Here is a 17,932-nt window from a genome sequence, read left to right as displayed (position 1 = left end):
TCAAGGGTGAAACAGATCACCAGCCCAGGTTGGATGCAGGAGACAAGTGCTCAGGGCTGGTGCACTGGGAAGACACAGAGGGATGGGATGGGGAGGGAAGCGGTAGCAGGGATCGGGATGGGGAACACATGTAAATCCATGGCTGATTCACGTCAGTGTATGGCAAAAACCACTACAATATTGTAAAGTAATTAGCCTCCAACTAATAAAAATAAATGGAAAAAAAAAAACCACCAAAGTCAGCCCTGCCCCCTTCTAGCCATATAACCTGAGGCAGATCTGTATAACCTGTCCTTGTGTCTTTTTCTAATCTGTAATAGAGGAATATCATTCATCTCCCAGAGCTATTTTGAGAACTGACTCAGGTAGACACTTAGTAAATGTGCTTAACACACTGATTGCATATATTATAGATCCAACTCAACCTAACTATTGTTGTTTTTATTACTATGAGAAGAACTTGGGTGGGGGTATGGGGGGGTGAAGCATGATATTTTGTTTGGTCTGTTTTGATGAAGCCATTTTGGCACTAGAGATATTCTGATATAACCTAAAATATAAGACACTAGAATTTCATTTTAAAAATTACTGCATAACTTCTACCCAGACACCCTTAGTCCAGTCTTCAATCCTAAATGTATTTAGGATTGAAGAATGGACTATTCTCTCCCTTCTTCCTAAGTCTGAAACATCTTGTCCATCTGTTGTTTTCAACCTAACCCCCTCCCTATTTTGAACCTCAGTTCAGTTAAGTTCAGTCACTCAGTCGTGTCCAACTCTGCAACCCCATGGACTACAGCACACCAGGCTTCCCTCCCCATCACCAACTCCTGGAGCTTGCTCAAACTCAAGTCCATCGAGTTGGTGATGCCAACCAACCATCTAATCCTCTGTCATCCCCATTTCCTCCTGTCTTCAATCTTTCCTAGCATCAGGGTCTTTTCCAAGGAGTTAGTTCTTTGCATTAGGTGGCCGAAGTATTGGAGTTTCAGCTTCAGCATCAGAGGATCAGATGGTTGGGTGGCATCACTGACTCATTTAGGCTTTCTTGCTTTGTCTTCTAAAGGAAACCAGGTTTTCCACCCATGACAGTAGATGCTGTGGGAAGATGATGCTGTTGGAAGGACTTAGGAATGCAACTGGGAAGAGCTGGGTGCTTCAGGTGAAGGATGGCATTCTGGACAGGACAAAAGCTATGACTGAGTGCGCCAAGGCAGAATTTATAAGGTCTTTCCTGAGGACAAAGAGTTAATATCCAACCCTGGCTGAACAAACCCCTCATGAGGGAAGCCACTACGGAGACAGTTAGAAACAGGTATTTAAACCAGTGGTTCAATAGCCTTAAGCACTGACTGGAAGAATTTAGATTTAATTTATAGTGATGGGAAGTATCAAATGATTTAAAATAAGACATATAAATGACAAGATGAAAAGGATCTTTTGGGTCCTTTAAAAATATATTTAGTTTTCTTTTTACTATAATATGCATTAATTATGATAAATTTAGATAACAATAAAGAAAAACCACCCCAATGCTACTTTCTAGATTTCAAATTATTTATGGTTATATACGGGCTTCCCGAGTGGCTAAGCTGTAAAAAATCCACTTGCAATGCAGGAGACATAAGAGATTCGGGTTTGATCCCTGGGTCAGAAAGATACCCTGGAGGAGGGCACAGCAACGCACTCCAGTATTCTTGCCGGGAAAATCCCAGTTAGATAGTATAGATCTGGAGTAGTCAGTAGGGCAGCCATTAGCTATAAAATTAAATATAAATTAATTAAAATACATTTAAATAAAAAATTTATTTTCTTAGTTCCACTAGTAACATTTTAAGTGCTCAAAAGCCATACATAACTGATGGCTATAATACCAGACAGCCCAGATAAAGAACTTTTCCCTCACTGCAAAAAGATCTATTGGATAGTGCTGGCATAGATTCAGTCCCAGATTGATTGAGATTGGCCTCCTCCTAATCATTACCTAAGGCAACTTACTCTCTTCCATGAGACTCAGTTTGCAAATCTGTAAAATAAGGCTGTGGTGGGGACTAAGTTCTGTAAAGCTTGGAGAAAGCACACACCTATTCAATAAAAGTTGGGAACAAGAGAGAGAGGTTGGGGAGAGGTGGATCTTGAAGGCATCTAAGAACTCTGAAGAACAGTGAAGAAAACCACTAGTGTTTCGTGTGACACTGGGCAGGTTCTTTCCTTTCATGGGCCTCAACTTCCATTCTTGTTAGAAGGTACTGGCAGATTTCTAGATATTTTTGAATCTTTGAATTTTCCTTTTAGGGTGATTTTTGCACTGGTTTCATCTTCATTTTGTTATCCATCTAGCCAGGATTGGTTGAGTACCTCCTGTCTTCCAGGCACTGTACTGGTTGCAGGGTCCTAAGAGCAAGGAAGACACAGTCCCTGTCATTGTGGATTTTTAGATTTATAGCAGAAACTAACACAACATTGTACAACAATTATACTCCAATATAAAGAAAGAAAGAAGCAGACAAGAAACCATTGGGGTAATTGCCTAGTGATAACCACCAAGATGACTCCCAGCCTTGCCTTCAGGGAAGCTTCCTAAAGGGGATGGTGATTGAAAGAGGAGGGATGAGATAGTCAGAGTATGGTGGGCAACAGGGAAGAGTTGTTTCTGACAAAGGGAACAGCATGGAACCTTCTCTTGGAGTTTCATTCCATACTGTTTGATCTTATGTAGTAAATTAGATTTCAGAGAGGTAGGGAAAGGTTAAGGAACATACTAGAAGTGGGGTAAGAAATGGAAAAGAAAATGAGAAAGAAAATTGGATGACTGCTTTTTTTCTCTAGCCTACTCAAGTCCCACTTTCTGGGTCAGTGCTTTTCCAGTCATGGTAACTGGATCACCAACAATAAAGATGGTGGGGTGGGAGAGGTACTTATAAAAATACAGAAGGGCTTACTGAATCAGAACATATGGAGGATATGGTCCCAAGGATATTAAAAAAAAAAAAACAAAAATGGGATTCTATTAAGAACTCTGCTGTGACTGCTTATTTCCCAACAAAGCAGGGCGTTTGAAATGGAATGTCTTTAATTTTAATTTTGTTATTTAAATAAAGGATGTCTTGATAATAGTGAAAGTGCTAAATTCCACAGCTCCCAATTGAAATGGAAATGCAGATTTTGTTTCTGAAGAGAATTTTTCTCTTTCAGTACATGTTTCTTCACTATCCTTTGTATAAATGTTCCTCACTTCATCCATTTTCTAATTTCCTGACCAGTAGAATGACATCGCCTTTGTTTCTTTGCTTATATCTTATTCTCCACTTTCAGCTTTTCAAGTGACCTTCTCCCTGAATGCTCCCTCTCTGGGTTTCTGATAGTCCTTACTCTTCCTTCTTTTTCATCTTAACTTTGATCTGTTACTATAGCTCAACCTTGCCTCCCCCAAATTCTCTCCAGGATACAGTGAGAATTTCTCTTCAGTTCATTGCAGTTTTGTCAAAGAAGACACATTTAGTTTCAAATCCCTTTTCTTCTGTGCACCTTATCATTTAAATAAGCTGCTCAGAAATGCCATCAAAATTAATCATTTTAATGCATTATTGAAGAGGGAAAAAAATAACTTCAGCACAATGGCACTTCTTTCTGTGCCATTGGCAAATAACAAAATTGAAGCATTGGTTAAAACGGCTGTCACGAACAGCAACAGAGATATTACCTATGTACATAATGAAAGGCCAAAGTTTCTTTGTCTGTGAATTCAAGAAATCTGTTATCCATTAAAGAAGAAATAACCAAACAAAATCCACAAATGCCCTTTGTTTCATCATCGTAATGGTGATTTTCATTCCTGACAGGGAGCAGCATGAACTCAAACACATTATTCATGGAAATTAGGGTTGTTTTGTAAAAAATTCTATTCAGTTCTACTGGTTATAACAAGTTTGTATTTGTCAAGTGGTTTTTATGCTTAAATGAAAAGGTAATGATAAACAACCACTGGGACTGCTGGATGCATGATCCCTGTGCGAGGGTTCCTGACGTGCCTCTTTGGCAAATCGGGGCCCCACCCCGCGAGTAATCACTGTGGATATGAAAATGAGCACATTATTTCACTGTTAACATGCACTGCTAAGATGAAAGAGAGGGTGTGTGGGCTTACTGATATTTTTATTCGCCTTCCTGGAACAATTAACTCAATAAGAAATAGTGTAGGCCATTTGTTCTAAATCCAAAGTTTGATCTATGAGTTCTGGAACTTAATATTTCTAGTGCATGCAAAGTTTATGAGAAGTGCTACATTGTTCAAATAAGATGCTGTCAGACTTGGCCTTCATTTTACTAAAGGGGAAACAGGCTCACAGAAGTAAATAGTTAACTAACAAATATGAAAAAGCATTTCTTAGTCAAGTAAAGAAAGCCTGGGCTAACACCCACTGGGAACTGCAGTGCTTGACAATGCACTTGTAATAGGGAAGAACTTCTGTATTTTATCAATATTCTGAGTTAGTTACTAAAGGGATGTTGTATATAAGCTTAAGTTATACATAATGACCAATATCTGGGAACCCTGCCTCCCGAGTAATGAGCATCAAGCTAAAATACCTTTGTTCAGCTCAGGAAACATCCTGACCAGGTTCAACCGGTAAAATGACGGCAGGGAGGAAGAAATTAACAAATCCCCTCTGGAAGCTGACTAGAACCAGGGAATGCTTGACATTACTTCTCCCCCTTTTAGTAAAAAGAAGCCTGAATTCTAACTTGCACAAGATGATTCTTTGAGGCTTGAGTTCATCATATTGTCAGTTTGCTGGCTTTCCAAATAAAGTCACTATTCCTTGCCCCGATAGTTTGTCTCTCGATTTATTGGCCTGTTGTGTTTGTGTGGTGAGCAGTACAAGCTTGGACTCAGTAACACACTGGCAAAATACATACTATTATAACCCCTTTTTCACATATAAAGGATTGAGGCTTGAAATAACTGGCCCCGGGTCAGAACTTTTATTTATTTATTTATTTTTTTTTTTTTTCAGAACTTTTAAATCACAGAGATAAAAGCTGAACTCAGCTTGTCTAATGTCTACCTCTATGCTTCAATCTGATACCAGACAGCACGGAATGCTTTTGGTAGTGCTACTGCCTATGGCCACAGTTACTACTCAAGCAGTTCGCAATTGCAAAATTGATCGAAAAAAGCATAGAATTACTGTTTATTCACCCTTAGCCAACGCCTCCATGCATCAGGGCTGACCTACTCCCCTGGTAGAAGATAGGTCTTGCATCCGTGTGTCAAGAATCTCTGAGAGCAGCATTTAGTCATCACCTCCATCTACAATTCATAGGATTTTCCTTCTACACTAGGAACTCGAAGAAGGCAGGTTAAGCTGTCTCTTGATTCACTGGGAAAGTTGACTTGAGCATTTACCACTATGGTTTGATTTGTTTGCTGGGTTTTTTTTGTTTGTTTGGTTTTGTTTCAGTTTCTGAACTAAAGAACCCTTTGAGAAAATTATTCACAATGCAGATCTCAGCCTCTATCCTAAATGATTCAGTAGGTCTAGAGTGGTGCCTAGGAATCTGTATTTTCAAAGCTCTAGAAATGTAGAGGTTCCCTGACTCCTATCTTCCACCCTCTTCCAGGAGGCAACCACTTTAGACTCTTTTAAAAGTTTCATCTGGCATGTACACACCTCTACCCTTGTCCAATGCTATCAACATAAGTTATAAAGTGTCAGGGGTCTTATAACCCATATCTCAGATTGGCTCTGGTGTTTCACATTAGATATCAAATAAATATTTATTAAGAACTTAGAGGAAGAAATGTAACGTCCTTTTTTATTTTTAGTTTTAAACATGAGGCTAGACTTTATTATTTAATGCATTAATAAAGAAGGACATTTACCATAGTAACATTGTGTTTTTTAACATTTTGATAACTATTTTAAATGTAACTGGCTTCTTTTATCATTCCAGGCACTTTATTTTATATATTCAAAAGCATTATTCTGAAAAGGGGTCATGGGCTTTTCACCAGGCTGCCAAAGGTGTCCATGGGCCTTGGTTACACACACACACACACACACACACACACACACACACACACACATACACACACACACTAATCCTTGATCTTTGTTGAGAGTGGGGGCAGCCTTTCTCTGGAACCAGAGCCCCTGCCAGGTCCAGGCAGCCCAATGCTCTGAGCATGTTGAGGAAAGTAAACCACTCCTGACACATGACAAAGATACTGCTTTGAGACACGTAACATTTATTAAGACCCTACTATGTGCAAGGTCTTTATACACATCTTATTGAATACTTACTATCACTGTGTGATGCAGGTAGATCCTCAGGTCACAGATTCATAGAAGACAGATATGGGCTTGAACCCAATCCAGTTTCACAGAAAACCTGGTGCTCATCTCAGTAAAGCACAGTGTATAACTCTGGTGGAATCCTTGATCTCAAAGAGCTTCCTATTTGGGAAATAAAAAGGATAGAAGATAGGGAGAAGTCTTAGGAGGAACTCCAAAGTGTAAGTCATCCTACATGTGTTTATTTCAAACTTTCTCTAATCCTGGCCTAATGCTAAGCAATGGAGATACCATACGAAGGCCCTTATGCTCTATATTCCCCAAACTCTGGGCTGCAGAGATGGCAGAATGAGAGAATCTGGAATGAAGACACTGAAGAATTGCAGATGCAAGACTTGAGCTCCAAAGCTGATGACTAGCCTGTCTTCCAATTGAAATAGGAAAACTCATATGATGCTACCCAGCCCAAAGAGTCACTAGTAGATAATGAAGCAAAGATTGCCACATGCACTTGAATGGTAATCAGAAAGCTTCTGCCCACTTCACTTCCAAAAACTCTACCCCTATAGAAAAAAATTCCATCCTAATAGAACACTCCTCAAAGACTGTCTAAATAGGTTCACCTTCCTCTTTATAAAATGTACTCTTTTTTCCAAACCCTTTCAAGTCTCGGCTGGAAAGAAAGTGATAGTAGCCAACTCCCTTGCCATAGTACTGTCTGAATAAGCAGACTTTGATGAATTCTACAGGTGGTCTGCTTCCATCTGTCAACATGTTCAAAGCTCTCACCAAGTTTAAACATTCAGTCTGCAAACATTAATAAGAGTCTTTTCTCTGTATTGACTAGATGGCAGAACCCAATCCGAGTAATGAGGATGAAGTGAGAACTCAGATCGACTCATGTCAAGAGGAGGGTGTGGTCAGATTCTCAGCTTTGGGGTCTGCTCCCAAGCTGTGACCCTGGGCAAGTTACATTTCTTTCATGCCGTTACCCCTCTGGTAAAATGAGAATAACAGCATCATCCTTTACAGGGTTCCTGTGAGGATTAAATGACCCATATTCAGAGGCAGCTGAACTGAGTACATGTAAAGGAATGAACATAGGTTTGACAGTGAAAAAAAGGGATCTGTGAGTTGATACTGATACAAGTGAAAACAACAATAAAGAAAGAGGGATTTCCCTGACAAAATAGTGGTTGGGAATCTGCCTTCCAGCTGGGCAACTAAGCCCCAATCAGCAAGATCACGAGATCTGGAGCCTACCCTCCACAAAGAAAAGATCTTTTATGCCGCAACTAAGATCTCAAGTGTGGCAACTAACACCCAACAGAGCAAAAAATAAATATTTTAAAAAAAGAATAAACAAACGTGGGGGACAGTAAAGCTCTTCTGAGTAGAACATAAACTATAGAAATGTAGAAAGGAATGGAATTAGACAATCATGATTTTTGAAACCACCACAATAAAAACTGATTTAAGAAATAATCATCAATGGATATGAAATCTAGCCAGTAAAACTATGATTAAGAATGGGCTATAAAGCTACATATCTATATCTATAAAAAAAAGGGATTGAGGCAAAATGTAAACAAGTGCTATCAATAAATCTGGGTAAAGGATATTTGGGGGTTTTGGGATAATATTCTTGCAACTTTTCTGTAGATTTAAAAAAAAAAAAAAAAAGGATAGCTCAGTTGGTAAAGAATCTGCCTGCAATGCAGGAGACCCCAGTTGGATTCCTGGGTCGGGAAGATCCCCTGGAGAAGGAAAGGGCTACCCATCCCAACAGTCTGGCCTAGAGAATTCCATGGACAGTACAGTCCGCGGGGTCACAAAGAGGGGGACACAACTGCATGACTTTCACTTTCAAAGAAAACTAGCAGAAATAGTTGCTCAGTTCTGTTAAATTTGTACCTTTTCTCATTATCATAGGCTCAAGAATAAAGTAAGGTTAAAAATTCGAAAATGACACTTTATAGGGGTGGGAGAAGAAAGCATGAGTTTGAAACTCATTTTCAATCCTTATCAGATCTGTGACCCTCAATAAGCAAGGAAACTTCCTTGTGTCTCAGGTTTTTTCTTCTGCCAAATGGGGATTTTTTTCATTGGTGCCTACTGGAAGGCTTGCTATGAACACTAAACGAGTCCTTATTTGTAAAGTGACTGCCACATATTAAGCATATTTGCTAGCTATTTTTATTCCACGGACAGTGCTTAGAGTCATGTAAATTCCAAGTAAACTCTTGGTCTTACTCTGGCGACTACACGTTTAAAATCCTTCAATATCTTTGTCTAAATCTTCACAAAGAGACAAAGTCTCCCTGAAGCGTAGACAGAGGACCTCCACTGACCTCTTCAGACCTGCTTGCTTCTCCCTCACTCCCTCAAGGTTCACCTCAAACACCGCTTCCCTACAGAAGCCCCTGAAGCCCCAGGACCAGAGCAGAGGCCTATCCCTCACTTGGTATCCCATACGGGCCGCTCCTCAGAGCACTCCCTGGAACCGGCAACAGGCACTGGCCTCTCGCTCCAGTGCACTTTAAGTCCACGACCGCTGGGCTCGGGGTGGGTTTTCGCTCACACTGTGACCCGCGGTAGCGCGGAGAGGAGGCTCCAAATGCTGAAAGTGAATTTGGGGCCAAGGTGGTGGTCGTCGTGGGGGACGCAGGGCTTCGACAGGTACTCCCTCAGGAGTGTGGCCGCGTCCCAGGGTCACCAGGCGCGCCCGGGAGGAGGGGGCGGGGCGGGCGGCGGGGGCGGGGCGGGCGGCAGGCGGCGGCCGGCCCCGCCCCTTCCCCCTCCCTTCCTCTTCCAGCCCCCTCCCGCCCTGCCGGCACCCTGTCAGGATCCCCTCGCTTGTTTCCTGGATAAGATGGCGGCCCCCGTGGGAGCGCAGGCCCGGAAACTTCTGAGAGACCTGGCGCTCCGGCCCCCGCTCCTGGCGGCCAGGTCCCAGGTGAGCGGACCCCTTGGTGGGGGCCTCGAGCAGCCGTTGATCCCCTTCCGTCCCCTTCTGTCCTCTTCCTGGTCCCGGGTGCGCGGTCGCCGCGGCGCCACACCTGTGGAGAGGACGCGCGGTGCGGCGTTTGGGGCGCACGAGGGACCCCAGCACCCTCTCCTTCAGGTGTGGGGGGTGGGTCCCGGGCTGAGGGGTTAATGACAGCCGGGGCCACCTCAGAGTGAGAGCCACCCAACTCTCAGTTGTCGCTGACATGGATTCCCTCAGCGCCGGGGAGGGCGCCGGGCCCAATACCAGGCGCTGCACAGGCAACTTCAGTAAAAGTTCCTGGAAACGGGGTTTGAAGTCCCGAGGTGTTATTGTGTTGCCAACACACACACACACACACACACACACACACACACACACACAAATACACGGGGTTTGAAGTCCTGAGGTGTTAGTGTGTTGCCAACACACACACACACACACACACAAATACACGGGGTTTGAAGTCCTGAGGTGTTAGTGTGTTGCCAGCACACACACACACAACCAAAACACAACCTAGAAGTTGAAAAATAAAAATTTTTTGAGGCATTTATTGAGGACTGTATCCTGAGGAAGTTTTTGGATAGCTCCGAGAAATTGTTGGAAAGAGGTAGGGGAGGAGCCAGGATTTATAGGAGTTTTTGCTGGAAAACAAACAAAAACCAAACCTTGTGGAAGTTTAAAAGGTTAAGACTAATCATAAAATATAGATATGACAAGTTAGTGATTTTGATGCTTTTCTCCATATGGAAGGTGTAAGAGTCTGGCATATTGAAATTATTCCTTTGATATGCATCTTAACCTTATCTAGGACCTGCTTACTGTTCTCTGAATCCTCAGTTCCCCTCAGGGTGCACTGTATGGGGCCCCTGCAGTGGCTGCTGATTTGATGGTAGGCAACATTACCGCTTACTAAAATGGCAGGAAACATTTTTTTCTTGTCCTCAGTTATCTGTTCTGAGGTAACTGCCAGTCCTCAGTTGCCAGTCCTGCTTTTGAACCCATTTAACAGATGTCCTTGTGATGAAGGTACCTAGAAACCCACCCCAGCCTTGCTGGTTTAGTAACTCATTTCCTGGAGTGAGCTGCCTGCGTTTGCAGACTGGCAGGGTTGGGTGTGGGTGTGGGGTGCTGAGTTGGTGAAATGAGGGGGTCAAGGAGAATGATGGGAAACGTCCTTCCTCAATTTAGTGAAAATTCAGTCCTGTCAATGGAACACATTTGAGTATTGCCCTTGTCCTCTTTCTCCTTGTTTCTAGAGAACAAAATCCTAGGAGGGCCAGTGATGGACACTGAGTAGCTATTAGAGCTTGGCCTCTAGAAGATTTTAGTTTCTGTAGGTGGCAAGAGCCATAGTAGCCAGAAGGCCTTTGGGGAGTTATGAGTTGGTGATGACTCTTGGAGAAATGACTCAACTACTCAACTTTTTATTCTCCATTAGAAATATCTCTTCCCTTTTGAAGAAAACAATAATGGGGCTTGGCCAAAGCACAGCCTTGTCCTTGTCCTTTTCCCCATTTTTAATTAATGAGAGACAAATGATCATTCTTGCAGTTTTATCTAGGATGTGCATAGTATGTTTTTTTTTTTTTTTTAATTGAAAGGTAGCTACTGATGATTTTTTGAGTTACTCTAAACTTTGGTTAATTATGACATCTGAGTTTTTTTTTTTTTTTTCCTTTTCCTGACTTCTCATTTGTATGTTTTTGTTAATGCAAATTTAAAAGGTGCTAATAACATTACTGTAATATCTTTAACAGGCACTTGACAGTATGGTAAGATAGCAAAGGGAATGGTGGCTTTTGTCTAATTAAAATAACTAATAACCGTTGTAATAGAGTAAGGGGAATACCTCCAGGTGATCAAGTTCCATTCATTAAATGTTAGGAAAAAACCAAGAGCTGTGGTGCTAACTCTTGAGAGTAGACTTGAATTGATGAGAAACATGAGGCCTAAGGCAGTGAAAATTCGAGCAAAAGAAGTAATTGTGTAGAAAAATTCAAGTGTTTAGCTGGAGTATGATAGGGCTTCTTGCCTTAGCAAGAAATGGGAGCCTGAATACAACATTTTAGAAAATCTGGGTGGGGGATACCCTTGGTTTGGCAAAAAGACTGGGTAAAAGAATCTTCTACCTCACTCTGTCTGAAAACTTTGATTTACGTACTTGTAGATGAAGTGTTGTCCTGTGAACACACACTTAGGAGATGAGAATTCTTTTTTTTTTTTAAAGTCAAGAATAGTACACAGTGTTCAAGAACTGGAAATGAGCATTAGCAAGCATCACATCCAAAAAACTCATTTCACAGTTCGAAAAATGGAGCACTAAAGAAGTTCAAGGACTTGTTCAAGGTTATAAAGAGAGTTTGTGGCAGAGCTGGTTCCAGGTTAAAGGTTTTCTTTTCAGTTTCCATTATACCAGTTTCTGATATAAGTTTCTTAATGAAAATACATTATACCAGGATGTAAGTTAGTCTGCAGAGCACAGAGTAAGTAACCATGACCAATACTACTGATCCATTTTAATTTTCTTCTTTGTAAACATCTTAGAAAAAAATAGATGTTATGTAAGGAGCCCTTTTCATATTATTGGGTGTTTCTTTGTATCTGCTCCACCTGTCTATGCATTTATGTTGTGTTTACTTACTCCCTTGCCCAGGGCAGACGTTATACTTGAATAGGACCCTGTTCTTCCAGGAAACTTTAGAATCTTCCTGAAGTGACTCAGAAATCAGTTGCTATTCTTGGCTCAGACCTACTTTGTGCCATGCCTTGTGCAAAACTTTTGTGTGTACAGAGATAAAAGACCCAGTTTCTCACATATGCATCAATATACTATACATGTTTTTCTGACTTACTGCACTCTGTATGACAGACTGTAGTGATGACCTACATGGGTGGAATGGGAGGGGGTAGGGAGATCTAAGAGGAAGGGGATATATGTATACTTAGAACTGATTCACTTTGTTGTATAGCAGAAACTAACATGACATTGTAAAGAATTATACTCTTAAAAAAAAAAAAGACCCAGTTTCTGCTGTGAGAAGTAACTTCAACCACTCTCACAGAGTGCCGTAGAATGACATTATCTATCCCCTCCTCATAGTTAAATTTGCCACATATTTTTAGGGCTTCCCTTGTGGCTCAGCTGGTAAAGAATCTGCCTGCAATGTGGGAGACCTGGGTTTGATCTCTGGGGTGTGAAAATCCCCTGGAGAAGGGAAAGGCTACCCACTTCAGTATTCTGGCCTGGAGAATTCCATGGATATACAGTCCACGGGATGGCAAAGAGTCGGACACAACTGAATGACCTTCACTTTCACTTTTCTGATGCTTAATGTCATTGACAAACTGGAGGTAGTGAAGGACGGGGAAGCCTGGTGAGCTCCAACCCTTGGGGTCACAAAGACTCAGACACAGCTGAGCAACTGAACAACAACAAATGTTGTTGACATTTTGTTTTCTCTGTTGTTGGGCCTCACATAGTTTGCACCACAGTTCTTGTTTTTTTTTTCTAACACTTAAATAATGACTTTTCTTTGATGTTAGATCATCCTTAAAGGGCCACCCTTTTGCCATTTATTTTACATGTTTTTTTTTTCCTATTCATTTTCTACCTGGAAAAAGGCTGTTTGAAGTGCTGATATTTGGGGATGGTAAACAAGACAGGTAGAGATCTTGGCCACATGATACTGCATTTTAATAGGGGTGGGAAATGGCTAGACTGTACTTACATAAACAGTAATGAAGATGATTTCAGTCAGTGACAGATGCTATGAAGAAAGTAAAACAAGGTCTTGGGGTAGAAAATGAATAGTCTAGCCCAGATGGTGTGTCATAGATTAGTTTATCAAGGAAAACCAATTTGACAACTTGTTCTTTTTATTGTTTTGGTTTAATTTTTTTATTGCTGTGTAACACATACACTAAAAATGTGCATGTTATAAGTGAACAGTTTGAGTTTTCACAAACTGAACGTGTCCAGGTGAGCAGATTAATATCACCATATCAAGAAATTAATCATGTACCTGCAACTCAGAGGACACCCTTGTGTGGTTATAGAACTACTACTGAGAAAAGAGTAACTGGTCTCCTGAGTTAAGTAACCACACAGTGCTTTTGTTTTGTACTTTAAGTAAATGGAATTATATGCACTCATGTGATCAACATCATGAGATACTGGAGGTGGCATTTTCACATTTGAACTGAGGCCTGAGTAATGAAAAGTAGCCAACCAGGTGACTTGACATTCTGGGGAAGAGAGGACAGCAAATGCAAAGGCCCTTAGGTATGGCCTGAACTCAACATATCCAGACCATTAAAGAGGTGGAATGTGATAGTACTAGTCATGGTGTGTAAGGTCGGCAGGGCCTGGATCAAGTGGGGCCTTGCAGGGCCTGGTAAGGAGTTCTTGAAAACTTATAGTTCTTGCATGACTTACCCACAGTTTTTCAGCTAGTAAAAAATAGCTGAATCCCAGTCTGGCTGCCAAAGGCCAGGCATGTAATTATAGTGCACTATTAAAAATAGCACAATATAGCAAGGCACAGCCTTATTGGGCACTGAAATGAGCCCGTTACATTAGTCATGTCTTAGAAGAAGTCTTGATTGAGGGCACTGTGTTTAAATGTTTAATGGTAATCTAATCATGGTATTTAGCTTTTTAGTATGTTTACCCTCTCATAATGGTTGGGTGAAGTTCACAGAGCTGTTCTGTTGTAGGAGAAGCAGAGACATCGTGGGAAAGACTGTCCCTAAGACCCCTAGCTGTACAGTCCTTGGTGTGTATTTCTCTCTAAAGCCCATAGCTTCTGTCCAGGAACTCAGGGAGGAATGTGCCTTGTTGAGGGAAATGGAAACCATGCCCCTGCTGTTATATACCTTACAATAGATGACTCCAGCTTGATTTTCTGCTCTTTCCAGAAGTGGGAAAAGAAAGATAGATGCTTGGCTTTTAGAAGTGAAGGCTGAAGCTTACGTGGACATTTTTAATCAGCTAAATATGGCTGTGGATGCTGTGTTGGAAGTTGTGACTGACCTTTATCTGCCTTCTTGCCTAGAAGAATAAATATCTGACTTTTTTATTTTTAAAAATGAAGTACAACTGCAGTGTCCTTAGAAAAGGAAATTCATGTCAAATTAGATGCTAAACTATTGATTTCTGTGTGGGGAAGATCTTTAAGTGATAGCTCATCCCAAGTTGGTTTTGTTTACTGAGAAGGAAGCATTTCTTTCATGGATGAGAGATGGAGTACACAGATCCACAGTCAAGAGAATCTTGCTGCCCTTGTATCCTGCCGCAATTCTATAGGCGCAATGCCCAGAAACTCACTGACATATCTTGTATTTTGGGGAGGAAAAGCAGTTATACATGCAACTTCAGATCATTTGTCTTTCAACTCGTTTTACTATTCACTCAATCTGGTATTGTCCTTTTCTAGCTATATCCATCATTCTCTGTTACTTGATGAAAACGTTTGCCTGAAGAATTTGAGCGACTTCTATACATTTGGGCAAATAATAAAATCAGTATGTGTGTGTGCTGGGTGTGCTCAGTAGTGTATGACTCATTTGCAACCCCTAGGACTGTAGCCTGCCAGGCTCCTCAGTCCATGGGCTTTTCCAGGTGAGAAAACTAGAGAGAATTGCCATTTCCTCCTCTAGGGCATCTTCCCAACCCAGGCATCGAACCCCCCACGTCTCTTGCATCTCCTGAATTGGCAAGCGGATTCTTTACTGCTGCAACACCTGGGAAGCAGTGCAGAAAGTCAGTATATTGATGAAATTTTGGGAAATGACATTAGAATTAGTCTGGTAAAGAGGATATAGGAGAAGGCATGCCAGGTGGAGTGGATTATGGGCCAAGGCAGAGGAGAGAGAGATGGGGAGATTAGAGGAGTCATTGCAGAAGACTTGAAAGGCTGGTGGAGATCTTTTAGGCAAATGAGGAAGGAAAGAAGGGCTGTAGAAAGGCCAGAATTTGCCATGATATTGAACTACAAAACTGAACATCAAGCACATATTGTTCACTTAGTGAATATTTTCTGTATGCTTAGTCTTTGCCCAATGCTATTTGTTGTAAGCTCCCTGAAGGTAGAGACTATTTATAGGAAAGACTATCTTCCCCATAAATCTAGTGCTTTAGAGAATGTCCCATGAGTGAGGGAGTGCAGGAAGAAGATATATAGCCCTACCCTCAGGAGGCACATAGTCTAGTGGCAAAACTGGTGTGTAAACCAGCAATCATACTGCAGCATTGTGAGGTCAGTAGAGTTATGTTTTTAGTCCTCTAAGGCACTGTTAGAGGCACTTGCTTTTTCCTCTGCCTGAAACGCTGTTCCCTCTGATCTCAGACCTTGTTCTCCTCTCTCATCATTCAGCTTGTCATTCAACTTTCTAACTAGTCTTCCAACAGGGCTTTCGCTATGTAAGATATTATCTGACTAACCCTCTCCCCTGAGACTGTATGCTGCTTCTCACCTGCTTTTTAACTCTTTGTACTGTGCTTTGTCGCTCAGTTGTGTCCGACTCTTTGCGAGCCCATGGACTGTCACCTGCCAAGCTACTCTGTCCATGGGGATTCTCCAGGCAAGAATACTGGATTGAGTTGCCATGCCCTCCTCCAGAGGATCTTCCCAACCCAGGGATCGAACCCAGGTCTCCCGCATTGCAGGTGGATTCTTTACCACTTTATTTGGTAGTTTATTATGTGTTTTTGTTTGCTTGTTTTATCTGTCTTCCTTCCTTTCCCACGAATGTAAGAATGTAAAGTCTGTGAGGGTCAAGACTGTTCTTATGCACTCCTATTTTACCAGTCTGCCTGACCAGGTATCCAGTAAGCTTTTGTGGTTTAGATGAATTCATGGAGTGCAGAGAATAAGATACAGGTAAGTAACAGAGAAGTTGAGGATTGATGCCCACGTGACTCAGTGGGTAAAGAATCCACCTGCAGTGTAGGAGGTGCAGGAGACACCAGTTTGATCCCTGGGTTTGGAAGATCACCTGGAGGAGGGCATGGCATCCCAGTCTAGTATTCTTGCTTGGAGAATTCCATGGACAGAGGAGCTTGACGGGCTACAGTCCATGGGGCTGCAAAAGAGTTGGACATGACTGAAGTGACTGAGCACGCACACACACACACAGAATTTAGGCAAGTGAGAAAGGAAAAGTCTGGTGGTGAAAGGGCTTTCATAATAATAGTGCTGTGCATTCATATGTGACAGACTCTGTGCAAAGTGACTTCTGTGCATGATTTCCTTAAACCATGCTACTGCAGGCAGATTGTACTGTCTTCATATCGCATGTAACAGAGTAGAGGCATAGACCAGTCACGTAATAACCTGCTTAAAATCACAGGGCCTGGGAGTCACCTGCCTCATGATGATACCTGTTAAAACAGTAAGTTATGTTGCCAGATGGTCCTGTTTGACCTGAACTGTTTAATTATGCTGATTGCTTACCTTTCCACATCTTTTTGTCCCTGAGGGATGGACACCTTGGTGTTTGAGCTTATGCTAATTTATTGTTGTACAGTCACTAAGTTGTATCCGACTCTTTGTGACCCCGTGGACTGTAGCACACCAGGCTTCCCTGTCCTTCACCATTTCCCGGAGTTTGCTCAAAGTCACGTCCACTGAGTTGGTGATGCCATCCAACCATCTCATCCTCTTTTGGCCCCTTCTGTTCCTTCCTCAATCTTTCCCAGTGTCAGAATCTTTTCTAGTGAACTGGCTCTTCGCATCAGGTAGCCAAAGTATTGGATATTCACCTTTAGCATCAGTCCTTCCAATGGATATTCAGGGTTGATTTACTTTAGGATTGACTGGTTTGATCTCCTTGCTGTCCAAGGGACTCTCAAGAATCTTCTCCAGTATCACAATTTGAAAGCATCAATTCTTCAGCACTCAGCCTTCATTATGGTCCAAGTCTCACATTTGTACATGACTACTAGGAAAACCAAAGCTTTGACTAGATGTACATTTGCTGGCAAAGTGATGTGTCTGCTTTTTAATATGCTGTCTAGGTTGGTCATAGCTTTTCCTTCCAAGGAGCAATTGTCTTAATTTTATGGTTGCAGTCACTGTCTACAGTGATTCTGGAGCCCAAGAAAATAAAATCTGTCACTGTTTCCACCTTTTCCCTTTCTATTTGCCATGAAGTGATGGGACTAGAGGCCATGATCTTACTTTTTTAGATGTTGAGTTTTAAGTCAGCCTTTTCACTTTCCTCTTTGACCCTGATCAAGAGGCTCTTTAACGTAGATGGACTAATCAACTTTTCATGATTGTCTTCTTATCTGGCTTTTTTGTTGTTCTTTAATCGCCCAGGCATGTCTGACTCTTCGCGACCCCATGGACTACAGCATGCCAGGCTTCCCTGTGCTTCACCATCTCCCAGAGCTTGCTCAAACTCATATCCATTGAGTGGGTGATATCACCATCTGATTCTTATCAGGCTCTTATCTGACACCCTCCTTCCTAGGCTCCAGGGTCTGGGAAGCAGGAGAAAAGGGTATGATTTCTGTATTAAAACAGGACTAAATTCAAATTCTAGGTCTGCCAAATTCTAGCTCTACAAATTACTGAACTTGACTGACCCTCAATTTCTTGTTCTCTAAAAGGAAATACTTGTTACAGATGGTTACAAA

The 17,932-nt window shown here is 41.8% G+C and overlaps 1 protein-coding gene and 1 long non-coding RNA gene across 2 annotated transcripts in view; one reads left to right on the top strand and one right to left on the bottom strand.

Annotated features, from left to right (window-relative positions):
- Positions 1 to 1,440: 1,440 nt before the first annotated feature.
- Positions 1,441 to 9,020, bottom strand: LOC122424967. Its single transcript, XR_006264635.1, has 3 exons — positions 8,881 to 9,020; positions 6,309 to 6,461; positions 1,441 to 2,394 (listed from the first exon to the last, which is right to left on the bottom strand). It is a non-coding gene; the product is annotated as an uncharacterized LOC122424967 (long non-coding RNA).
- Positions 9,021 to 9,103: 83 nt separating this feature from the next.
- Positions 9,104 to 17,932, top strand: part of SUCLG2 (succinate-CoA ligase GDP-forming subunit beta) — a 262,225-nt gene continuing 253,396 nt past the window's right edge. The window contains exon 1 of the mRNA XM_043443553.1: positions 9,104 to 9,255. Within this exon, the coding sequence (XP_043299488.1) occupies positions 9,172 to 9,255 (84 nt within the window). The 5' untranslated portion in view covers positions 9,104 to 9,171. The remainder of the gene's footprint in view (positions 9,256 to 17,932) is intronic.

This window comes from Cervus canadensis, chromosome 22 (genome assembly GCF_019320065.1).
Source record: "Cervus canadensis isolate Bull #8, Minnesota chromosome 22, ASM1932006v1, whole genome shotgun sequence".
In the NCBI taxonomy this organism is placed as follows: Eukaryota; Metazoa; Chordata; class Mammalia; order Artiodactyla; family Cervidae; genus Cervus; species Cervus canadensis.
The sequence above is the reverse complement of the archived record's forward strand: the minus strand, read 5'-3'. Positions and strand labels throughout refer to the sequence as shown.